Below are 26823 nucleotides of genomic sequence, written 5' to 3' on the forward strand. Positions count from 1 at the left end.
GGCTGTGATACTTCATTAACAATAGGTTTTCCCGAAAAACCAAGGGAAACATTTTGAGAGCCTGAGAGGGGTGCCCCTGGAACTTCACTACGTTTTATTGTTGTTCGACTTGCCCCTGTATCGAGTAAGAATTTTCTATTTTGACCTAATAATTCACTATGTACATAAGGTCCTTCTTGATCTACAGGAATCTCGATAAGCGGTAAGTCAACTTCCCTCTCTAGGCTGGTTCATGCGTAACGCTGATACTCAGGGTATTCATACTGTGCAGTCTGATACATTTGTCGTGTTGTGGTTTGTGTGGCAGTAGCAGGCAACGGTGGTGCAGCTGGCACAAACTGTATGGGTTGCTGTGAGGCTGGCATGGACTGTTGCTGAACTGGCATGGACTGTCCATGCTGCATAGCTCCTTGTTCATTCTGATCTTGTCTAACTAATCGTGGTCTCTCTTTTGCAATACCTGTAGCTATATTACGTTTCAGGACTGGACAATCATGTACATAATGGCCTAGTTGTTTACAGTAATTGCAGGTTCCTTTTACAGGAACTGCAGAATCACCAGAATGTGTCACACCCTTTTTGTGACCATCTGCTGGTACTGTCTGAGAAACTAGCATTTTCATTTTTGTATCCTTCATGCGTCTATGCTCGTGTTCTTGTTCATCCCTAATTCTATTGTGATGATACTGTAACATTTGTAGCATTTGCGACGGAGTGTTACTTTGCCAGGTACTCTCGAATTTCAATATTCTATTCTTTACTGGAGGCAATGCATTTTCCACTAATTTTGTCACAAATAAATGTGGATATGAGTCACTACTTGCTTTTATACCACTATTTATACCAAAACATTTTTCAAATCGAGCATAATAATCACTTGTGTCTTCATCTTGCTTTTGTTTGCAGGCTGTGATTGCACCCCAATCTTCCTTTTTTGTAGTTAATAAACGTGGCAGTACCTGTACTAGTAAACCTGGTAACAGTTTAACTTTATCCCCGAGCCCTGAACCTGCAGCTCGGCCCCTTTCTTCCTCTGCTAATGCTGTCCAGTCTATCTTTTGGTCTCCTACTTCCCACTCTTTTTCTTTCAGTTTTTCATAAATGCCAGCAGGCAAAAGCACCTTTAATATCGTCATAATATCAGGAAAGGTGTACTCTCCCATCAGTAACATGTCTTTAATTTCTCGGTGGAAACCCGCTGGGTCTTTGTCATGACTAGGTACTACTTTTTTCATTTCTAATAATTCCATTTTTGATATGGGTGTGTAAACAAATACACGGTGAAACTCATTGTCTTCGCCTTTTATTGGGTGCACTTCTCGTAGGGGATTTTGTCTATCCATATAGTACGGCGTTCTTTCTCTGCGGGGCAGCGAGAGAGAATCTGGACTTACAAAAAGGACATACTGTTTACGTGACACTAATATCTCTTTAATTAGCTTGTTACTAGAACCTCTCCATCTGTTCGTGAGTAGTTCCGTTAATATATCAGGTAAAGGACCAGGGTCAGCATGTTGGCCCTTATATAATATGAGGAGTTGCTGAATCATATAGATTCCAGCTAAACGTTGTTCATCTATACTGAGATTAAAAAACGTGTGTGCTACGGTCTCATCACCGTATTTTTCAGGACTGTCAATCCAGTGAACGGCTGATCTGGCTAATTCTTGCTCATCCATGGAATCGAGGAGGTGGTAACCTCTTCGTTCTCGTAGTATCTTGTCTGCGGCTTGAAACGAATGTTCAGGAGACTTCAGATTTATTACAGGCGTCGGATACGTTCTGCTATTATTTGGACATACAGAGTGTATGGGATCAGAAAAACATCTAGTATTTTCACAGTATCTTCCTCTGCCTACATAGGCTATGGTCTCTGACTGTCTTGCGGAATTCCCTGATTCGGACACTTCATTTGGCTCAAACTCGTCTGTTCCCAATCTTTCTTCATGAATACGCTCTATTTCTTTACGTATTTTTCGGCACATGGCTATTATACAATTTTGCTTATCGTGTCTCCCTTCTGATATATTCTGACTCCATCTTGTAAGAATAAGCATTGCATTCGGGTCTACCCCCGGACGATCTTGATTTCTGATTACACAGTTTATGAGGAAACGTAACAGTTCCCCCTGTATCTCTACTTTCTGGAATTCCATAGCTCTGTTAATACATCCTGGATCTCGTCCTGTTTGAACAAAATGATATATGTTATCTAGATGCGTAGTCATTCCTGGTAACCTTGCTAAATACTCTGCGGCTCGCCTGATACGTAATGATGCCAGGACCATTTCGTCCTCTTTACCAACCACTGGGTCATATCTACAATTTACAAGGAGTTCCTTAAGCGTACGTTCACTTACGAATTTAGGTGTACGTGAATGCGCTGACTCTTGAAAAACAAGTTTATTTATTCTGGGTGGTGTAAAAGTACTGCTAGCACCTCCCGTGGCCCCATCTGGGGCGTCGGGTGTGAATGGATTCGTTGAACGTGACACAGCAACTATGGGTGTCGGTACCCCTATAGGATCGACCGCGGAGACAGATGCGGAAACAGATGTGCTTGCCGAAGCTTGTGTCGGGACTTGCTGTTGCACGGGTACAGATACCTGATCCTGACGTTGAACCCCTCCGCCAGACGGTCTATGTGGTGTGGCGTTAGCATACTCGGGGGCTGCATCGTCTAGATATGAGGAAAGAAAAACATCTTCTGCGGTTCTGGGATGCCCTTTTGGATGTACCTTAATTGGAAATAATGGGGGTGGCAAGTCTTTTGGCACCTCCGTAACAGCCTTAGGCAGTCCTTCGGCTAGAAGGGGATACATACCATTCATAAGAGCATTTCTTTGTCTATTTACTTGTTCTGATTTCACTCGGATACCTTCCTTAATTAATAGATTTTCTTCAACTTTATTTGAACTTTCTTTACTCCTCTCTTCTTGTCTACGTGCTTTTTCTGTACGTCTATGAGATTCTTTACGCCATAACTCAACAGCGTCTTTCTGTGACTGTCTGACCTTTCTTTTCCATAACTCTTCCTCCACTTTCATGATGCACTCTGCATCCCAGGTTCCCGCTACGGGCCACCTTTGACTTTCCGGCAATCCCTTGGTATAATCTACCCATAGATCAAGAAACAATATGGCATCTAAGCCATGTTTATGGTACATAAAATGTCCTGGAGTGTCCCTAGGAGGAATAGGAACTGCTTCTTCAAGCACCCCTTTTCTGGTAGTAATCTGTCTTAACTTCGAGAAGAGCGGCATATTGACAACTGATCTGATACTTACTCTTGAATTTTCTTAATACGGAAAACACAATAAATGAACAGTGAACAATGAACAGTCATTCATACCACAATATGCAAGACATTTCTGAATACTTTAAACATTAAACATTAAACATTATAACAATGATCGACAATGATGACAGTCTGCCTAACTAATCACCACGCTGAATTCTTGAAAATAACTGAATACTTCGGAATACTTGATATACTGCTAAACAGTACATATACACTGCTAAACAGTGCAGACCGGATTTGTGTACCCAAATCCGTCTTGACCGGCACAACCTATGTGCGCGTCAACACGCCTCCCCGGCGATGGTACTCACCGAGTAGCTCCTTGAAACGGAAGGCCTCAGAGAATGGACAGGACTCGACGACTGCGGACATCGGACCCTCTGGACGTCGGGATTTCGGAAAACCTGGTGGGCCTCAGTATACCTCGGATCTTGCTCTCTCAGCTAGGCTCTGGTCGGGATACTTCGCACTTCTCACCGCCTCGTCTGGGTTGATCACAGCCTCAGTCGCCCCCGCTTGACCGGAGGGAGCTTACAGGAAATCCTGCTGGTACGCGTTTATGGTCCGTCCAGCTGTGGCAGGAGACCGGGCCTGCAACGCACCGCCGGCGCGTGAGATGAGAAAGTGTCCCTGTTCGGGCGCCATTATGTGGTAAATAAAAATACCGGACTGAATTTCATACGGGATCTTAAATAAAGTAAAATAGCTCAAAATAACAAGAGGCAGAATCCGTGGTATAAGAGGTTTTCTAATGGGCTTTATTCCATTCAAAATGGCCGACTCGAGTCGCGGCCTTCAGGTTCCGTCACCACGAGGGTTCAGGAAGTGAAGTACAATAATTTATTGACAGACATGTATTTTTATAATAAGTACATTACAATGAAACGAATGTAGAAGGCGTAACATTTGATAAGAAAAGTGACAAAACAGGTACGTAATCGAAACTAGGCGTAATAAGGAATAAAAGAAACATGATTGGTTAGAATTATCAGACATAGGTGGATCTATAAGATAATACTTGGCATAGATGCGCGCGCGGCAGCATGACGTGTAATTGACGTGCAACTAGGGGGTGAAGGGGACTTGACATTTAGCTCTACATGTGGAGACGAGAAGTCTGGGGGTCAAGTCAACCTAATCCTAAATCATATCTAACATCCTATGTTTAAAGAACTATGTTATCCACAAGGAAGAGACTCTCGGACAGAATCTATTCTATACTGACTGTGTGCGTGTACGAGCGTCTAAGTGTCTATATGAGATGCGAGGGATAGAAAACTTTCCATGGCAACAGGGCGATGAATCACTTGCAGGAGGACGGAAAGGCTGAGTCCTTTGCTTGTGAGCTAAAGGAAATGTTTACCTAAATCACTAGACAGGAATGCATCGGCTGAAGAGCAAAATAGATAATTCGAAGGTGAAATACAGCTTCTTGGCAGGCATGCGAAAACTGGCCGAGGCAGGCACCGTTAGCTGCACAGGGAGTAGGACAAAGTTCATGGATACAGATGCGAGCTCAAGCTGAAGCTGTCAGAGACAGAGAGCAGGGAAAGGCTTGAGGACAGAATCGGGCCTACTTGCCTGAACTGTAAAAATGAAGTAACTTAGCCATATAAAGTCGGTGGCCTTTCATACTTAGGAATCGAATATCCAGCCCTGTGATGGCGGATCTGACAGAGAACATGTCGACGGTAGACACACATATGTTTGCGTCTTAGAAACTGGAACTGGAGGGAACATACATGTACTTGTAACATGCATATAGAACCGTTGGGGTCCAAGATAGGGGACATAACTGATCAGGAAAATCCACATTTCCACAATCCAACGAATATCAGACTACGTCCTAAATTGCAAATATGTCCATCCTATCAAATATGACCGTTTTGCCTCGAAGTGCGTACTCTGATTCAGTATTTATCTCCGTCGTAAGATTACAAGACACTGCCCCTATGCAATATGGATACAGAAGGCTCTATCCAGCACTTCGAACAAACAGTTGCCTTCACGCGAGCCTCTTCAGTTCAGGTCATTCCTTAGACACGCTAGGAATCCGCTTCTTGTTCCAAACACTGCATACCATGAAGTACTTGGCTCCTCTTCACCCGGAAGTGCATATGCTCGTCAAACGTGCATGCGCTTTGACCCGACTCTCTAGCCAAACAGCTCTGCGTTAGCAAGATGTAACACACCAGGCTCGAGAGACTACTATAATGTAAGGAACCGGGAGAAAATGATGTTACTTGGGAATATGGAATGCATTACGACAGTTAAGGTGGTTTACCCAATTGAGTTCCAATGATAAAAGGAGCTGCCATACCCAAGGAGTTGACTTATGCAATAGGTCTAGCCTTTTATTAAGTTAAAGCCATTTGCTTTGCTACACAATCCCATTAGCAAAGCAAATGGCTTTAACTTAATCAAAGGAGAGGCCTATTGCATTTTCAATGCTTGTTCTCCTTTACTTCAGTTAGTGAAAAAGAAAGTCCTTTCTTTTAATGCGAGGGATAGAAAGAGGTCTTCCTCCAGTTAGTCTTACTGCTTTCATATGGACCTCTTTGCATCTACCAGAGAAAGTAAGTGAGATGAGAAACAAGTATTTGTCCTTTTTACTTCACACTTTATTCTCCTTCCTGCCTATAGCTCGTATTTAACCCTTTGCTCATTCAATCTTTGCTTTATGTCTACATACGTCTTGTCTAAGAGCAGTGGGCACCTGCAAGCTGTTGATCTGCCTTCGGGGAACTGGTGTTGGCATGACTCTCCATTCCTTCCTTTGTGCCTTACCATAGCAAGACTTTACCAGCGACTGCTACTTTGGTTGCCAGAAGATAGAGACCTCAACTTCCACAGTGTTTTTTCTGAAGTAATCCTGTTAAAAGGATCAGTAGGAAACACAAGCGAGTTGTGTGTTAGCCCTGTAGCAAATCAAGTGGTCAGTGGAGGTATTGAAATATACCAGAATGTCTGTGCTGCCATTTGGTGTTTGGACCATAAAATACCTGGCCGTGACTCCACTGTATGAGGAAGAACATGGTAAGCACACAGGTTTGTAGATGTAAGCACACAGCTTTACTTTGCATGCTCTTTTTAAATTCTGTACTGAAAATATAGTTGATGGGATAAAAACATCAAAGAAATGAATAGTATAGGTCGTGGTGCCTGGACGACTAGAATACAAGGATATGGTTCGACATCAGGATAGAGGTCTGCATCATGATTAGTATTTCTGATAGATAATTCTAACCTCTGATTCCTCACCTTTAGAATATCCTCAGGTGGCAGACTGGATCCAGAAGATTTTTCAGCATAGCCCCTGTCTGCCACCTGCATCGACCCTCCCCCCCCCCCGCCCCACCCCCATTCCGCCCTGGAAGTGATGGCAGGAGCTACATATAAACACCCAAGCACGCTTACGTCAGTTCTTTTCTTTCGTTAACTTTGTACTCTGATCCATTGTTCGCTTCTGAGTTTTTCGTGACAGTTGCAAAGTTTATTTTTCCCCCTCAAAACTCTTCTCGAGTTTACAAAGGAACATGTCCCCTCCTAAAGTGAATGAATTTGAACATTGTAGTGTCTGTCGCAAGAAAGATCTCCACAAGGTGTGGATTCCTGCTCTTGGGGCCATTCCTATATCCTCTGGTAAATCAAAAACCAAAAAAATAGCAGTAAGTCCAAGTGAGCCTTTTTCCATGCCTTCCCACTCTGTCACAGAACTTGCAAGGACAGAAAGGTGGCCCTCGGTCTTGGTCCCCTACCAAGAAACCAATTGCACTGCTGATTCCGATACACCCTGAATTTCCAGGGCCATCGGCGATGCCTCAACAGATTGAGATTTTTAATGAGGCAACGTTTTGAAGCTTTTGCACCCTACCGACTCCCTCTGGCATGCCTTCAGGCCCCATAGAGCTGCAGAGGTCTCTAGTTGTGTCACCGCCAGCGGGTCTGCCCTTAGAGCCATCTGTACCTCTTGAACCTGCTTTGGTCTCAACTCTAACTGGGGGGCTGACTCCAAGTCCAGCACCATGATTCATGTCTGTTCCTGCTACTTCAACACCAGAGGAGGACGCCAGTTCTATTGTCCTGTTCAACTTCAAACCAAATCTGTCTCGACCTTGTTGGCGCCCCAGTACAGTTGAGACATGCCCAGTTCCCACTAATTCTTCCCCTAATAAAACAATGCCTTTGCCTATTCGGGTCAAACTCTGACCGTAGTCAGCCAACTTTTGGTGATGATGGCGATTAAGAGCAGTCCAGCCCACCCCTCCCGCCAAGAAACTCGCAATGATTTATGTTCTTACAAAGAGCACAAAGCCTGTGATACCAAGTGTCATAACATGAGGACTTCAATGTTTCTTTCTCAATGGTCTGAATTGGTACCATATTCAGCCTCTGCCTGTGAGCATGCCTGCCATGGCCCCCAGATCTTCACATACTTACAATGGCGTCCTCAATGAGAGCACAATAGTTAATCCCTCTCTGCCGTTCTTTCAAGAGCCACCTGTGTGCTAAATCTCTCGCCCAGCCCCAGTAGTATATGGCTAAATATGGGCCGCCTTCTTATAGGATTCCGATAATGACAATAGTTATCTGGGTTTACAAGATACCAATAAATTGGACACTGACCCTGACACAGGGTTGGGTTCTCCTCTGGCTCTTTAACGGAAGAGACCGGATCATTTGATGTAGTCCTACACCGTACAACTGAAATCCTGAACTTACAATTATGGTCTGCTGAGGTGAAAACCTGTGTCCTCACTAAAGTCTCGTAACCTTGGCAGAGCTCATCCAAACCCTTGTTTTGTCAAACAAAGCCCTGACTGACTTAGTCATGGGGACTTGGGCTGAATCCCATTCCTGCCCTTCTATAAATTTGGGTAGCACAACGCCATAGATCTTCTCCAGGTGGCCGTGACGCAGTATCCTACTGTTGAGTCTTGTAGTTCAGACATCAACTAGAAGGGCTCATCTCAATTCTTTCCTCATGACCCTGCCTCCCCCTGCCCCACCCCCCCTCCCCACACACACCCACCCAAGCCTGACAACCACCTCAGAATGAGAGTCAAAAAGTATTCGGAAAGAGGATGTTCTCATCAACTAGCCTCGCCCTTCAGTCGTTCAGCACCAGCTGTCTGTTGGTTAGGAAATCTTATGGCACATGGTCATGAAGATCTTGCCAGCAGCCCATGAGGGATTTCACTCTAATGTAGTGCAAACCATTCAGTTTGGGCAGGATGCAGCCAGATATGACGGTTTATGTGGAGATCCACAAGCTTCTCCGGTGACTTCAGGTGTCCTCATAGTTATGCCTTTTTAGTTGGTCTCGCCTATTTGGCCAACTGCTCCATAGAATGCTTTAACGAAAGTAGAGCCACGGTGCTCTCCCTCTGTCTTTTCACACCTGCAAGGCTATATCCCCAATTGTTTTGCCCCTTTTAAGGTATTGCCAGGTGGGTTTTTCTTACAGGCAATGCCAAGGCCCAACCACCCCAATAAGCATCCCAGTCGTTTGTGGTCTGTAATCCAACAGGCAGCGTCATGGCCTGCAGAGACAGCGGGCCTCCCAGTCCCCTACCCCTCCAGCAATAGCCTCCAACCAACTTTAGTTTTCCCTTAGCAGTACATGTCTCCCTGGATGGTAAGCCATAACATCCAAGTGGGTCCTGCAGATAGTTCAAGGGGACTGCACACTGCCATTCCTTTCTGATCACCACCTCTTATACCTACATAGGGAGCGGCTTTCAGAGGGCCATGTAGCCTGATTACTGCTGGAATTTCAGGCTCTTTTGGTGAAAGGATCGATAGTCCCCGCCTCAGATGGTACTCCAGTTATTTTCTTGTGCTGAAAATGGGCGGAGTCGTTTGCCCTATCGAGGAAGGGCAAGTTCAAGATACTTGTGCTGGCTCAGGTTCCATCTGAACCCAGGAGACTAGATGATAGCGCTGGACCTGTTGGCTCAGCGTCTTGCAGGCCTAGAGGACTTACTTTTTCTTTTTTTTTATTGATTTTAACAATAACACAACATACAGTGTTGTAATAAAATCATTTGACTGAAAATACTCAATTCTGTATCAACTATGTCTAGTACATTGCATACAATGATATCATGGCACTCATGGGTTAGATGGTAAAAAAAAAAACGAGTAGGCTACATCCAATATCAGTAGCTTCCCCAGTTGTTCATAGAAGATCCCCGCATGCAGACGTCACCAGTAACTATATAACAGGCCCCCCCGGTGATTCTCAACAAGTAGTGCTGTTTATCAATCGCCCACTTTTTCACCTTCCGGTTTCCCTGTTTCCTTACCCACTAGGTAATGCTGTTATAGACCCCAGAAGCTTTTAGGTCGATTCTCAGGGGGAAATAGTCCATATATGTATTCGATTGTGCATTACAATAAAGCATGTCTGTGACCCAGTCATCTGTTGCTGGCACCTGACCTTTCTCCCATCGCATCACCACTCTACGTTTAGCCAGTAACAACCCCATCACTACCAGTTTCCTTATACTTGTATCCATTTCCATATCATAACCTAGCTGAGCGAGCAGCGGATTAGGTTCAAGGGTATGCCCAGTGATCTCAGTTAGTTTCTGAAATATCTTCCCCCAATATCTCAGGATTCCAGGGCAGGACCATGCAACATGTATGAATCCAGCTACTTGCTGGGCAGCAGTGACATTCTGCAGAGTCTTGCATTCCATATTTGAAGTGCTTCTCCTGCCCAGATTCCTATTTCAAAATATACCAATGACACTCTCACGTCCTATATTAACTGTATTGTGATCCCTAATGATTAGGCTGGCATGGGCTGGCAAGCAGCTGAGGGTTCTTTTGGGGAAAAACTAACGTTACCCTATTCCATTGGAGGCCTAAACACTCCAGACCTTGAACTGTACAATAGGGTAGCTCAAGCCTCTCATATATATCTCTGTATACATGGTCCGAAAGGTTTGCCACATATGTGCATAGAAAGAGACGCTGCTGACCCAGACATTTTACCACAGGTGTTCTAAAATACCTCCAAAAGGCGCTATGGTGTCTTAGAATCCTTAAACTCTACAACCCACGCATGAAAGTTTTTTCTTAAGAAACAGGCAGGCTTGCTGCTCTACTCGCCATTAACCCCAATGGAGTGGTGCACCTGGTTCCCGGCACGAAGAGAAAGAGAAGTAGTTCGGACATTATGAACATTGGGTATAATGAAGTTGGGTGACTTCTTTCACAATGGAGTGGTACGCAAGTGGGAAGACAAGTTAAAAGAGGGGATAGCTCCATCACCTCTAGACCAATTTCAAAATCTAAGAACTAGGCATGCTTGGTCAGACCAACTGAGATGAGTTGCCAGAACAGGTAGAGTTTGCCAATTCTCACTAATACAAGCGAACACCCACAAAATGTTAGTGACCTGAATGTACAGGTACGCCCAGGAAGCCAAGAAATCACAGCTAATGAAAGTACGACAGGACTGGCAAAAAGATCTAGACCTAGTTATAAAAATGTTGCCAGCATTGCTTCCATTGCTGCACAGTCACCAAACGCATATCCCTAAACAGTAGACCTTGATTAAGGTCTACTTGATAAAACAAAGGAATACGACAACGGGAGGGGGCAGGAGCAAAGTGAAACGCGACAGGAAAGCATTAAACAAGCCAACACAAAAGAAAAAGTAGTGCACTTTCCAGAAGATATGGCCCATAACGAAAGGATCCAGGTAGCACGGGCGGTCGCCAGGGCGAAACAAAACAGCCACAAGGCAGGACAACAGTACTCTATTCCCCAACTAAAGCTATAAAATTTATGAAGGCGGACCAAGCAGCCAAGTAAAAGAGGTGGGCGTCTTCAAACTTCCCAGAGAGAGTACAACAGCCTCGCAGAGCAGCGCATGTGCGCTACCTCTAGGCTCAACAAAAATAGGGCTTTACTATAGATCGATACCTGGACAGTTGAAGAGTACAAGTGGTGTGGGAGATGCAGGTAGATGTTTCTTAGTAGCTTCGATGAAGAGAAACCGGTAGATTACCATTTTGTCACTTGACTAGAGAGAGAGAAATAAATAAAAGAAATGGAAATATGCCACAGATTCTAAATATTATTAGCGGAATCAACAATATTCCAATTTCTAGGGCTGGAACTGAATGACGAAACAAAAATCCCTAAGAGTATTCAAACGCTAACAAAGCCAGGAAATTACTAAAATCCTGTTTAAAATTGAAATAGACCAAGTCCAATATTTCCATAATCAGACAAAGCAGGAGCAGTAAACCCAAAGACACGAGAGATAGCCAAAATGTTAAAACATTCTATACTGAAATATATTCAGAAAATATAAAAAATTGCAGTACATTGCAAAAAATGCCTAGCAAATCTTAACCTTCCCTTGCTCAATTATTTAAAGAGGAATAATCTTAATGCCCCAATTAAGACTGAGGAAGTATTTTAAGTATTTAAAAGTTTACGAACTGGCAAAGCACCAGGCATGGAGGGTTTTATTGCTGGATTTTACAAAACCTTTTGGGAAAGCATAAATGTCCCCGTGTGGCTGGGTCCAAACTGAGTTGGCACAGTGAGCAAAAGAACGATGAGTTGGAGTGCTACCTTCAGATTTGTGTATTAAAATAGTTAGGTATATAATTTGAAAGTGATGCCTAAGAATACAAAGGCACAATGAAGAAAATACCTTAAAAATGTATCTAATTTTACTGAAAAGATACCGCCCCCCGCCCCCATCGAAATTTCATTGCTGATAGGAAGAATTGAAATGATAAAAATGATGGCAACATCAGTAGTTAGCATGTCAGTATCATGTTAATGACCGTTTTCTAAAGACTTCTTCAGCATGTGCTTTTAAACTGTTTTTAATAGAAGAAGAAAGAATGCATCTCTCTAAAAATGCTACTTCCTGCAAAAAATGAAAGTAGTGTTAACCTAGTAGACTTCGACTCTTGCCTAACAGCTTTCCCTTTCAACCAGGAAGCCCTTTAATTCTCGTCAGATACGTTTTACCAACCACTCTGGCTGGAAATTTAGAACCTTTTAGAGAATCTCTATTGAATGCCCTATCTCACCATTCATAAACTTAAACTGGCTCTCTCAAACCTAATTAAGGACACAGAGTATTCCCAATTGAGAACTGATTGAAAACTAAAGATTAGAATGAAAAATTCCAACCTTGCATCAGTATGGCTAAAGAAAACTTTTAGAATACAGGACTTCCTTAATATGGGAAAAATGGATATCAAAAGGAATCCACTGGATTAAACACCTGAAATCTAAAAGTGGCCGTCTGCATTTAACAAACTTTAAAATATTTTCAATTTGAACAACTCCAAATTCGACACCTTTTTTAAATTAAATATCGCCATCTCTAAACAAAAAGATATTGATGCAGATCCTTCCCTTCCCACCTTAATCTCAAAACGTCTTGGAGTAAATCATATAGTTACAAAAATATATGCTACGCTCTGCCTGTAGGCCACAACATTACTAGACAACACTCAAACTGAATGGGAAGCCAGAGTGCATACTAACCAATCTGGGAATACAGACTGTCCCCAGATCTAGATAATGCTGTTCAAAAACAGGATGATTCCCTGCTTGGCTCAAACGGAATTGGTGGTCTTATGTAGGGAATTCTGGACACCAACCTGCCTGTACCAGCTCCAATTTGATTGAACGGAATAGGTGCTGGAACTGTAACAAAGACATAAGACATCTCTCACATATTCTTTAACTGTTCTTTATTGAGTTTATTCTGATACCTATATCTGGGCCTTCCCTAAAAAACATTTTCTTCACAGTGGTGGGTAAAACACCAAGCTCTTCTCCACCCGAACGATTCTGCTTTCCAGTTGATCTGATATTTACATTCAAAACAATGCTATACAACTGGAAGAACCCAAATAACATAAATCCACACATGGTGAGAATGGTGGACCTTTATCAGAATTACAGAAATCATAATACTTCAAAAATCCATTTTACTATCTTCCAAACATCCTATATTGGGAATGTGCCTTGCAAAAATGAAACGACTAAAAACCTCAAAATACTCCACAACTCATAACTGAACCACCTTGTGGTAGTCTTCATTTCCTCTCTATCTAATCACACCTCCTTGGAATTTAGCAGCACAATAACAACGTATTTAATTTCATACTTTGTTTCACTTCTATTTAGTCCTCGGCCATTAGAACTTAACGTTTGCTAATGTTCTCTTTACAGATTGTGCTCTGCTTGATTGTTACTACTGTATATTGCCCAAGTCTTCCTCCTTGTAGTGCATATGACCATGTTTTCATATGCCATTTTGTAATGTTAACTTAATGTTTGGCTTTCTTCCTTTCTTTTCTTATGGTCTTACATTGTTGTGTTTAGTTAAACTTATAAAACGTTCTGAAATAAAAACAATCCTATTTCTGTCAAGGAAAAGCAGCAAAAATGCGACAGGGTTAATGAAAACTCATTAATGTTCAGGTTAACTGCGGAGTAGATTACATATGTATTTACTGGGTGATGCAAAGAATGTGCCTTAAAGTACCAAGGAAGGTATGTTTTGTCTTTCTTTTGTTTAATTTCTGTGTATTTGTTGCCAGCTCTCAGTTGAAGGAGATAGACATTTAGAAAAACATAATCTCCAGTCAAAACTTGAAAAATTGGATGTGCTTGAACATGAATACACAAACCTGACCACAATGCAAGCTGTAGCTGAGGTAAGTGATTGTATCTTGTTAACTCACTTAAAATCTTGATATCTCACAGTGATTGGCAGTCAGCAACTTTATCCAGACAAATAGGTTTAATCTATGTTCTATGGCCTTATTACTACATTTCAGTCATCCCGTCGTGTGTCTTTATGTACAAATGGCAAACTAATGCAAGCAAAAATTGTTTTGCCTGAATTAATTTTTACCCTGCAATTCTATCCGAGTTGCTTGGGGCTGACATCTCCATTACCCTTTCAATGTCATGTCCGTTTTATAAAATATTTGCTGTATGCTAAGCTAATACAAAACTAATATAAAATCACTAAAAACAAAAGAGAAAGAAATACATTATAGTTGAATAATAATGTACAAATCATTTAACACAGTTCATATTTCTTCAATTTATCACAGAGTACAAGTTTCAGTGTTGAGTATTGTCACAATAGATCCCTTTCACCTGCGGAGTTCACAGGGTTCCATCTTGTTCCACTTACTTCCAATGTCTATATGGGGTGCTTGTATCTACTCACTGACAACAGCATCAAAAGTCACCAATGCACCAACAACACAAAACTGTACGTGAACATCTTATTTGTTTCACACACTCAATAGCCAAGACATTGGCTATTGAACAGAATTCTAATTATTCTCCTAGAACAATAAGGAGAGAACAGGAATGTTCGAGGCCTGTGTGCTGTAAATGCACATGCTTTGCAGAAGTCCAGCATCTAGTGTTGGGCTCATATGATAACAAGTTGCTTTTGTTACAAGACGTTTTCTCCGAGTCATGAGGCTGTGTGACTTCTCCTCTTGGTAATACTGTGCATGGTCATCTATGCCATCTTCAGATTGTTTTTTTCCGCCAACTGGTTCGGCTGTGGAATTTCACGCTCCGGTTAGTCTCCTTCGGGCTCCCTTCGGTCTGTTATATCTCTCGACAGTATTGTCTCGATCGGTATCTTATTACCTCCAGTACTTAGAATCTATGTAGCGTGTTTCATCTCTTTCCCTCTGCCCGAAGGCAGCGCCCTGCCGGGCAACACTTCTCCATTTCAAGCGCTCTCAGAGAATGACCTGCTAATGGAACACACTCCGTTCCATTTCTGTCCAAAGTGCCACTCCAAATATCCTCACACTGACCAACATCTCGTTTGTAACTTATGCATCTCACCCGAACATCGAGAAGACTGCTGTGAGGCCTGCAAGTCGTTTCGGTTCAAAAAGACTCTTAGGGATCGACGTGCTAGAAGATTCGACATGCAGCGCAAACAAATGGACGATGTCCCTAACATCTTCGGTCGCCAAGAGGAGGACGAAGAAGCTTAACCAGCACAGGAGGAGTCACTTTCCATCCATGATTCTGAATCACAGTCTCAATCAGAAGAGGACTCGGTCACTCTTCAGCCAGCCCAGAAGCACTGTACTGTGAGTGCTTCTACCCCTGCTCCGAAGCCCAAATCATCATTTCCCACAGAAAAAACTGCTCACGGACCGCCACTGCACACAAGCCACGGCGCACACTGAAAAGATGACTAAAGCCTCTCCATCCGGCTCGGCACTGAAAGTTCAGTATAAAGTAGGGGCCTCTACATCCATTACATCCATGACCACAACACCCCGGTCTTCGGTCTCTGCACCGCAAAAAAAGACTTATTTCGGAATGGAATGTTCATCTATCGTAGACAAAGCTTCCACCACCAAAACGCTTAGTTTTCGATCCAAAATCTCCTCCGGAGCAAATCTTCTTGAAATGTAATCAAAATTTCAATCCGAATCAAAAAACACTCCAAATTCAGCAAGGAATTATGGTACCGTAACCAAAACAACTTACTCCTAAGAAGCAATTCCTGTTCAACCCCTAAAGAAGAAGAGAAAGGATGCTGTAACTAGTCCATTTCATATTCACATTCCTACTTCACCTGGACCACAAACACCACATCCACCACCTACTCCACCATCTCACTCACCACAGTCGTCTGAATCAGTTAACTTATCTCGTCAGTCAACAGTAGGGGACGCTCAGGATATCCCAGATGATACACAACCGGGGGATCCCTGGGATGATTATAATATTAACCCTCACGCTAACACTAATCCCGATTTATATCCCAGTCATCCATCACCACCAGATAATGCATCTGCTTATCAGGATTTAATAGCGAGAGCAGCCACATTTCATCAGGTACCTCTATATAAAGACCTTTTTGAGACTGTCTACTGCACAAAAAGGGACACAATATTTACCATTGCTCAAAGGCGTTACACTTCGATGAAATTTTTAAACAGCTTGTCAAAGCAAGGATAATTATTCCACTCATTGACAAAAAGTACAAAGCACCACCATCAGACCCCATTTCTATTAGAGGTCAATTAACCCCAGACTCTTTAGGGGTATCCAGTGTAAGGAAAAGAGCTACCTCCCAAACAGTAAATTCACCACTGCCGGAGAAAGAATCCAAACTCTTGGATGCCCCTGTTTCTAGCCCCTGCCTCAGACCATGGAGGAATGCTGAGACCTTAGGAGGGCCCCAGTGACTCCCACTGCTTGGCCCCACACGTGTACGGCCAGAATAGAGAGACACGCTACTAGAGGCGGGACGGTGGCTCACGGCGGCCCCTAACCACCCACTCCCATGCAGAAGCAGCAATAACTGGCAAGAGGCGTGGATTTGGCCAGGGGCCACAGGCTGGTGATGAGCAGAGGAGGGGGGACAGGCCGAACCAGGGTGGGGAGCACTGGTACGAGAAGCGAGGAACTGCGGAGTGGACGGCGCACACACCAGAGCGGGGAGGGCCCGCGAGAAACATGCCAGGGACCTAGCCCCACACTACAAGAGCGACCGAGGCGGCGAAAGTGGGCCCAAGGATTTAGTCCTGAGCAAAACTCACACCTAAAACCAAGCAGGGGCTCCCCGCGCAGAGCACATAGGGGCTGGAACAAGTAAGATGCCCAGCGAGCTAAAAATATAAGCAACGAAGAGCACATTCCTTAACTTGACCGCGCAGGCCCCCCTGGATACAGGGGTTCCAGAAACCGAATCATAACCTGCAGAGCGCAACCAGGGGAAACATAAAGGAACTATGCAGGGAGGCACCCACTGAAAAGAGGCAACCACAATGGGGAAACCCACCAAACGGCGTGAACAATACCAGCAAGTGCTGCAGGGAGAAGAGTCAGGGGGCCCATCGACAAGGGTGACGGATCTGAACTCTGAGAAGGAGGCGCCGGAGGACCCCTCGCTGGTAGACATTCTCCGGGACATAGAGTCATCAAGAACTGCGGTGGAAACCAAAATTGATACCCTCAGAGAAGACCTGGGCCTCCTGCGAGTGGACCAGCGGAAACTAGCGGACCGAGTTTCCACAACGGAGGGAACTGACACCGCAGGTGACCACACCCAACCAGAGGCTTTCCGGCATGGAGAAAAGGATACAGGTGCTGGCAACCAGGGCCGAGGATGCTGAAAATACGGAGTAAGCACGGGGTAACAACATACGCATAGTAGGCCTACCGGAGAAAGTGGAAAGGAACAAAATGCTGGACTACTTAGAACACTGGCTCCCCACTGAAGTCGCCAAGGAGGGTCAGTCCCAATATTTTGCACTGGAACGAGCGCACAGAGTTCCCACCGGAGCACCTCCGCCGGGACGCCCGCCAAGACCGGTGGTGGCACGCTTACTATTCTACCAAGACAGGGATCATGTACTGAGGCAGGCCCGGCTGAAAGGCCAGCTAACCGTGGCGAATAGCACGGTCAGGATATTCCCGGACTTCTCTCGGGAGATCCAGAGACAGGGTGTCATATGTAGCAGCTAAACGAAAGCTGAGGCAACTGAACATTCAATACTCAATGGTGTTCCCGGCCAAGCTCTGGTTTTCAATAGCGGGTGGGACCAAGTTCTTCACCATGCCGCAGGAGGTGTGAGAGTGGATCGACCAGCACGGCCAACAGGACAGAGGAGACCTGAGGCGAGAGGGGCTAGACAGAAGCAGGGCCCCTCCTGGAGGTAATGGAGGGAAACCCACGAGCCTGCCCACGGCGGAGGAAGCGCAGAGGGAGAGAGACAGTGCAGTACTGGCAATTGCATACATCAGCGCCCAAGGACGTAGGGGCGGTGCCTCCACATCCGGAGACGACCACAGTGGGGGAATCCAGTCAAGAACTCCTGCATGTCAACCTCGAACAGCAGACAACATCATATGACGTATACTCCGACAGATCTGACATTCACGAGGGGTGACCTGGCCTGCTGACTGGGAGACTGATGGCCGGTAAGGACCCCCAAGCATGCTCTGCGGACTTCCATCTACAGGCACTTGGGTGGGGGGGTCCCGGGGGAGGCGGGGGAGCGTGGCTCCTTCCCAGTAAGGCACCAGACCCGTCACTGGGGGAGAGAATCTCACTTGTCCTGGGGAGGGGATGATGAGGATGTTTGAGTTTTCTGCTGGGGGCACTGGAGACCATTAGAAATGGGGCTAGTGAACAGTTACACAGGGCAGACGAATCGACACCGACTGTTGGGGGACCTAGGCCCTGGGGCCAGGAGGAGAACGAGACGAATAACTACAGATGGGGGATAGAGTAACGTATAATTTGCTATCCTGGAACATAAGAGGCATGCACTCTATGCACAGGTGCCATAAAACCTTCTCCTACCGTAACAGACGGAGAAAACACGTTGCCATGCTACAGGAAACACACACACTGGCTTCCGAAGGAGCAGCGTTGCGCCAGAGATGGAGAGGCCAGGCATGCTACACCTCGTTCTCAGCGTTTGCACGAGGAGTCCTGATTTGGATACGGGCGGGGGTCCCCTTTCAGCACACCGGACACAAAGTTGATCCAGAGGGCAGGTATCTCATAGTCACAGAGAGACTAGACAGGCAAGACGTAACATTGACAAATCTCTATGTACCGAATACAGACCAAGTGACCTTCCTTGAAAAAATAAATGGGATACTACCAGATTATATGGTCGGCTCAGTCATTATAGGAGGAGACTTCAATTGTGTGGCAGATCCGAACTTGGACCGCTCTCACCCTCCTTTACATGACTCCCCTGTACATAGACTGGCCAGGGGCTTTCGGGATTGGCAGGCTCGATATGGACTGGTTGATACTTGGCGATGCATGCACCCATTAGATAAAGAATATTCCCACCTTTCACACGCACATGAGCTTCATGTAAGGCTTGATACGGTCCTTTGCACCCCAGACATACACACCGCGATGCGAGGGGTGGAATATTTAAATTGCACTATATCTGACCACAATCCCCTCCTTGTGAGTTTGCAGATGGGATCCCTAAATCGGCCTATTCCAACATGGTGCCTAAGACCAGAGGCACTAGAAGATCAAGTATTTCAACAGGAAATCAGGGATCATATCACCTCTTACTTTATAGATGACGCCCGATCCACGCACTCTAGACTGCTAGAGTGGGAGGCTTTTGAGGCAGTGCCTAGGGCTTTTGAGGCAGTGCCTAGGGGGAGAGGCACGTCCATTGGTGTGAGAACAACATTGTTTGGGGACATAGAAAAAGCTGACAGTGCGCCTAGGGAACTAGAGGTGCGGCACCCGGAGCTCCGCCAGGACCTACTGGAGGCGAAAGAAGAAGTGGCGGCACAGGAGGAGCGATTAAGATGCTTCGACTACAAAAAGTATATGGAGTGCACACATGCGGAAGGGGATAGAGCGGGCAAGCTACTGGCATGACTGTTCAACCCTTCCCGTAGAGGGAACGCCATATTGGAGCTAGATGACCCAGTGGGCCGCCTCCTGCACATACAGGCAGACATCAACAGTAGGTTTCTTGATTACTATAAATGTCTGTATACAAGCTCAGGACCCCGAGGGGAGGTGGAGATAGGAGGAATTCCCCTTTCCACTATAACTGAAGACGACTCAAACCAGCTGGGGGCAGCCATCTCGGAGTGCGAGGTCAGGGTAGCTATCAAGGGCTTGGCAAGGCTCAAAACTCCGGGAACGGATGGCTTTCCTACGGAATTCTATGTCACTTATTTTATTTTCAAAAATCTTTTTATTGCATTTTTAAGTCATCATACATGGTGTACAGCAATCAGGTACATTTTTCAATCACTTACATGTAGCATTAACATTTCAACAGGTAATGATTGCGTGTCCGCTGCGGCAGGGGGGGTGCCGCTCTGCTTATGTATGGTATATTGGAACCATGTTTGTATGCGAGGTCGATAGGGCTACTGTGACACCCAGTCCCTCAAGGCAGTTTAGACCTTGCTTGTCTATAAGTGGTAATGTGGAGGGGCAATCCATATTCATAACCAAACTGGGAATGTAACTCGGGAGCATGTGGGGGGGGGAGTTGAGGGATGAGGAATTCAAGGGGGGCGTCGCTCTGCTATGGTTCGTTATCTACGGGCAGTGGATCCTGTCACTGTTGGTGGAGTGATCTACTGTGGGTGGTCAGAGGGGGGGGGCCAGTGCGTGGGGGTCCGTGTGTGTCAATGTGTGGTGGGTCCTGGTTCCTCTTGGGTGGCCTGCGGGGTCTCCCGGTGCGTAGCCTGTGTTTGTGTAAAGTTGTGGAGGATCATCGCCCATTCCATTGATATGGGGTTCCGCCATATACCGCGTGCTTCTTCCTGCCTGATTATATCTTCTGCCGCTCCCCATTTCCTGACCGCCCCCCACCATGCGGCTATCGGGGGGGGGTGGGGGGGGGGGCCTCGGTGATCGCCAGTGCATAGCTATGCTGCGTTTAGCAAGGAGTATGGCTAGTGTTGCAAGTTTGGTCTCTACCTTTTTTCATTTATGTCGTCTGAAGATGCAGAGAGCACATGCTTCCCATGTCTGAAGTTCTGTCAGGTCTGTGACCCCTTGTATTGTATTGTGCACTGTGGCCCAGAAATCTCGTAGTGTGGGGCATGTACAGAACATGTGGAGAAAGCGGGCGTCAGGAGTATGGCAGCAGGGGCAGTCGAACTGAGATGCCGGAAAGAAGCACTTAAGCTGAGCCGGCGTGAGGTACGCGCAGTGTAGGACGTTAAACTGGACGTTTTTGTATCTTTGGTTGCGGGACACTTTTTTGTGGTGTTCTAGGGCTGTGAGCCACTCTTTGTCATGGAGGGCTCGGTCGAAATTCCTCCTCCCAGCGGAGGTGCAGTCGTGTCAGTGGTGTGCGTGTGAGTTGCATAATGGATTTATAGATCCACGTGATATGATGCCTCCCCGCCCCCATGTGTAGGAGTGTGTGTGTAGTACTGGGTGTGTCTTGGATTTCCCTCTTTGAGGTCCCACGGCCTTCTGCAGTCAGCCACCAGCTGTCGGTGTAGCAGGAATTGTCCTACCGGGAGCCCGCTCTCTTAGGTCAATGCTGCGAACAATGTCACCTGACCGTCAGTGAACAGGGCTTCGATCTCTGTGAGCGCATGCTCTGTCCAGATTTATAGTTCTCCCAAAGTATAGTGTCCTTGTCCCTTGGGGAGGCCTTCCAGTGGCAGCAGTGGGGAATACATGGATGTGGTCCTGGACAGGCGGTGAATGCGTAGAATGCAGGATCTGGCTACTTTGACCAACAGGGAATACGCAGGATTGGGCTTGGTCCCTGGGAGAAGCATCCGGCTTAACTACGGGATTGCCACTTGTCCCATTTGGGTGTCTGTTTCCCAGATGTTACGGTGCGCTGTCCAGCGCGACAGCCACTGCAGCTGAGCTGCAAGAAAATACGCTTCGAAATACGGGGCGTCTAGCCCTCCCTTATCTCGTGGCAGTTGTAGAGTTGATAGGACAACTCTACGCCGGCCCTTTCCCCATATTAAAGAAATTAGTAATAAGTTTAGCGCCTGAAAAAAGGAACCTGGTGGAATGACCGGGACGTTGGCGAAATAGTACAGGAGCCGGGGTACCATGATCATTTTTGATAGTGCTACCATTCCTATTGGGGTTAGGGGCAAAGTTCGCCAGAAGTTGATTTGGCCTTTTAGTCCTCGGAGAACTCGGTAGTGGTTGCCCTCTAAGAGGTCCTGCGGCGTGTGGTAGAGTCTGACCCCCAAGTATCGTGGGGCATCCCCCGTCCATGCTAGTGTGACATCTCCGAACCCAATTTCCCTGTGAGGTGCATTCGGGTGTAAGGGGTAGATGGAGGATTTATCCCAGTTTACCTTCAACCCTGCAGCGTTCTCGAAGTCTGCCAGCGTGGACCAGAGAGTAGTGAGGTCTGCAGTGATATCCTTGAAATAGATGAGGAGATCATCTGCATACAGGGATAGGCTATGTATACGGCCTCCCAGCGGTATACCCCATTGCTCGCCCTTCTCTCGCAGTCGTATCGCCAGCGGTTCCATGGCTATGGCAAATATAACGGGGGCAGCCCTGGCGTGTTCCGTGTGTGATCGAAATGGGGGGTGAGATGTGCCGGCCTATTCTGACCCGGGTGGTGAGTCCGGTTTATAAGAGCCGAGTGTACGCTATGAATTAGGGACCTAGGCCCACCCGCTGTAGTACCTTAAATAAATACTGCCATGCCAGGGTATCGAAGGCTTTCTCGAGATCCAGTACAAGGCACGCCGCATTTGGGAACCGGCCCCGCACACTGTCCTGGATCTGGAACAGCCGGCGTATATTTTGGGAAGTACTCCTCCCAGTGACGAATCCGCACTGGTCGGTGTGTATTAGTCTAGGGAGTACCTCTGTAATCCTGTCCGCTAGGATCCTCCCGAGTATTTTGCAATCCGCGGTCGGGAGAGTGATGGGGCGGTACGAGGTCCGGAGTAGAGGGTCTCGGTCTGGCTTGGGGAACGTCACCAATATAGATTCCTGCATAGACTGGGGGAGTTGCCCTACCCCCAACGCCTCGTGATAGACTGTGTCTAGCTGTGGGACCAGATATCTGGCAAATGTCGCATATAGCTCTAAGGGGAAGCCGTCGTGTCGTGGGGCCTTGTTTTTGGCCAGGTGATGGATGGCGTGTTTGATCTCTGTAGCCATGAGTGGGTCGTCCAGGGATTCCCGTTCTTCATCTGTTATCTGGGTTATGGTGTCTGTGGCCAGTATAATACGAATATGTTCCTCCCTGTTCTGGATTGGTTCCCTGTAGAGTGTGGTGTAGTGGTTGTGAAAGGCTGAGAATTCTGTCCGCCTGCGCATATACCACCTCCCCCGCAGTATTCCTAATGCCGGTGATCGTTTGCGTGTCCTGTCTAATGAGCCAGGCTAGTAGGGTGATGGCGCGGTTTCCTTCGTTGTGGGCTCTGGTAGCGTATGCGCGAAAGTTATATCGCCGTAGGTCTACACACGCCTCCTCATATTTGGTTTTGGCTTCGGCAAAGTGCGCGGGGGGACCTCCTGTTGGTCTGCTGCTTTAGACAGACGTGCCACTTGTTCTGTGGTTTGCACTGCCCTCTCTGTTTGCTGTACCCCTGTGATTTGCCGGATGCATGCTACCCGTAAGACCACCTTGAAGGCGTCCCACTCAATTGCTCTAGCTTGTGTGGTGCCTGTGTTTTCTGAAAAATAGTGTTGAATGGTTTCTGACTGCTCATGTTGGAACACTGGGTCTGTGAGGCAGTCCATGGGAAGTCGCCACGTGGGAATCGGGGGTGTGGGTGGACGCCACCAGAGAGTCACGATATGTGCATCGTGGTCCGATATAACCCTACCCAAGTAGTCAGAATCTCAGATAAGTGGGAGGATAGTCTGTGTGCACATGAAGCGGTCCAGGCGGACTCGTAAGTTGTGAGGGATAGAGTGGAATGAGTAGATTTTAGTGGTCGGATGTGTGTGTCGCCACGTGTCCGTTCATGACCAGTGGGTGGCCCAAGCTCGAAGTTCGGCAGTATGGGTGTGGGCGTGTCAGTGTCTGGCTGGGGGGTGAGATCTGTCCAGTGTGAGATCTAGGGAACAGTTGTAATCCCCCCTAATATCCACGGTGAGGATGTAAAATTCGCCAGGTTGCTCTACAGAGTCCCCCAAAATGGCACCTGGTCTGCGTTGGGGGCATATATGCTGCCCATGAGGATGGGCTGACGGTCTAGTAACCCCTCCAGTAGTGCGTATCTTCCCTCTGGGTCTATCTTCCTGCCGGTTTCTTGGAAGGGGAGGCCCGGTCGAATCCAGATCCCCGCGCATAGGCAGAGTAGGTCGTGGCACAGAATGTGCACCGCCACTTCTTCTGAAGTTTGCCCAGTTCCCCTCGTGTGAGATGAGTCTCTTGCAGTAGGATGATTTGCGCCTGCTGGCGTTTAATGTATGCATATTTCGCATAGCGTTTCCTAGCCGTGTGTATCCCCCTTGTATTTAACATGAGAAAAGTAAAATCTGTTTGGGTCATGGCAGGTTATAGGTTGCGTTGTTGTAGCGATGGGTCTCAGGGATTGCATGGTAATGTTACCCGATATATAACGTGGAGCTGTAGGTGGGCGCCCCCGCCCTTCATGTTGGTGGAAGCGGGAGGTCTTGGTGTATGGGGGGTAAACAAAGAACTGAGAGAAGGGAACAGTCCCAATACTGAGGACCTATCGCTGGGAGCGATACGTCCAAACTGACTCATAGAGGGGGAGAGTGCAAAAACGTAACTCATCTCCAGGAACGATGACCTCTGCCTTTGCACCACCCGTGCGTAATCTGGAAAGATCATGACCTGCTTGCTTTCAACCCGTATGGTGCCCGAGTGTCTGACGGCCCGGAGCACCGCGTCTCGATCCCTGAAGTGCAGTAATTTCGCTAGCAGTGGTCGGGGTGGGGCTCCTGGTGGAGGTCTGCGGGCCGGGACCCGATGGGCACGTTCGACGGAAAAGAAGGCTGTGAGGTCCACTTTTGGAGTGAAGGATTTCACCCATGCTTCAATGTACTCCACCGGGTCCATACACTCAAATCCTGCCGGGAGTCCCAGCACACGGATGTTACAGCGCCTCGACCAACCTTCCAAGTTGTCCACGCGCTCCTCCATGGTGGTCAGGCATCCCATGATGGTTTGGAGGGTTTTTTGTTGTATGCTGACGGTGGGCTGCACTTCGGCAAAGGCTTTTTCTCCGTCCGCTGCTCTGTCTGCTAATTTGCGTTGGTTGTCCCGGAGGAGGCTAATGTCCGTGGTCAGGGTGCTGAGACGTTCCTCCATGGACACCCTTGAGAGCTCAATAGTTGCCAGGACTTGGTCGAGCTTGTTTGAAATGGAGTGATCCGAAGGGGTCGCTGGCGTCTTAAATGAGGCGCGGGTGTTCGGTAGGTTCTCCGGCACGGTTTCTGGTACCGTCGTGTTCTGCGAGAACCTTGGCTTCCCCATTATGCTGCGTGGAGCTGATGTCACCTGAGGTTCCGGTGCTGTACACTGTCCGTCGTTTGCGCGGTCCCCCAGCTCAGGGAACCATGCGTGGTCTTCCCTTCGGTAGTCACCTCCGGAACAGCCTAGTCCGCACCCCCACCTCGCCGTGGGTACTCAATGTGCGGGTGTTGGGGTGCTCCTCGGGAGCTCAGTCCATATGATGGGCGCTGGGAGGCCTCACTCCAAAGATATCAGTGGGAGGGAAAGGAGGCTGGATCAAAATGGGTCCAATGGCCTCCTATAGTGCCTACGACCAGTCCAGGTCTGGGGGGGGGAGGGGGGGCTGCAAGTAACTCAAGGGGCCAAGGGGGGATATTGCTCTGCTGCAATATCCCTGTGGGGATCCGCATCCCCCTTCTTGGTCTGATTTAGCCGCCAAGGCTCTCTGGCGCCATTTTAAGTCCAGGCAGCCCTGGAGACAGTCCGCGCCCAAATTGATGCTGTGGCCGGGGGGAGGAGGGTGAAATTGCGCTCCCCGCTCTCAGGTGCAGGGAGCCACTACGAGTAATCGCCAATTGTTTGTGGTGTAAATTGCCGACTTGTAGGGACACGACCTGCCCCTAGATTGTGTCGCTATGGGGGAGAAATCGGGGGCAGCTTCGATTCTCCGGTCCGGTCCTTCTCTTGGGCTCGCGGTGGAATCCTGCACAGCTTTACGTGCAGGTCGTCGCTCCCTCAATCCTCTGCGCTGTGTCTCTCGCGTCGTGGGCCGAGCCGTGGATGCCTGACGTGTGGTAGGCACCATTTTAATTCGGGGCGCCGGATCCGATAAAGTCTGATTGTATGTCAAAGCCGCTCATCCACCGGTCGTAGAGATCACCGCCCGGTGCTCCTCATGCTCCGATACTCGAATATCAGTGTCCCAGCTGGGTTTGACATAATGTAGCAGACGAGATGCCTGCCCGATTGTGGAGCCTCAGCAAGGCACGACCGCCATCGCAGCCGTCCTGGCCACGCCCCCATTCTATGCCACTTATGTGGAGGAACTGGCCCCCAGACTAGCAGAACTTTACAGGGCGGCGAGAGAGGAGGGAGTCCTCCCACAGACCACCCGTGAGGCAGTGGTGATCACGCTCTTAAAGCCGGATAAGTCCCCTCTCGACTGCACGGCTTACCGGCCCTTGTCGATGCTCAACCTAGACTTTAAAATTCTAAGTAAAATACTAGCGACCAGATTGCTCCCGCACATGGCTTCCCTGATCTATCCCGATCAGGCGGGATTTATACCGGGCAGAAATACAACCCAGAACATAAGAAGACTTCTTTCAATCCTGGATCTGGGGGCAGAGAGGAACGGGAGGGGGCAATATTCATTCACCATTGATATAGAAAAGGCCTTTGACAGCATAGAATGGGAGTTTCTCTATGCGGTGCTGGAAAGGATGGGAATTGGACAGGACTTCATACGCTGGGTGAGACTACTATACACAGGCCCGACGGCAAGGGTGCGCACTGGTCGCACAATCTCGAGCAGTATCGGGTGGAGAGGGGTACTCGTCAGGGTTGTCCCCTCTCTCC

The 26823-nt window shown here is 47.3% G+C and overlaps 1 protein-coding gene across 4 annotated transcripts in view; it reads left to right on the forward strand.

Annotated features, from left to right (window-relative positions):
• CEP57 (centrosomal protein 57) overlaps window positions 1-26823 on the forward strand; it is a 466839-nt gene that overhangs the window by 183345 nt on the left and 256671 nt on the right. For all 4 annotated transcript variants that reach the window (XM_085621423.1, XM_085621421.1, XM_085621419.1 and 1 more), the window contains one exon: window positions 13897-14013. In XM_085621423.1, coding sequence (XP_085477549.1) covers window positions 13897-14013 — 117 coding nt within the window. The remainder of the gene's footprint in view (window positions 1-13896; window positions 14014-26823) is intronic.

This window comes from Triturus cristatus, chromosome 8 (genome assembly GCF_964204655.1).
Source record: "Triturus cristatus chromosome 8, aTriCri1.1, whole genome shotgun sequence".
In the NCBI taxonomy this organism is placed as follows: domain Eukaryota; kingdom Metazoa; phylum Chordata; class Amphibia; order Caudata; family Salamandridae; genus Triturus; species Triturus cristatus.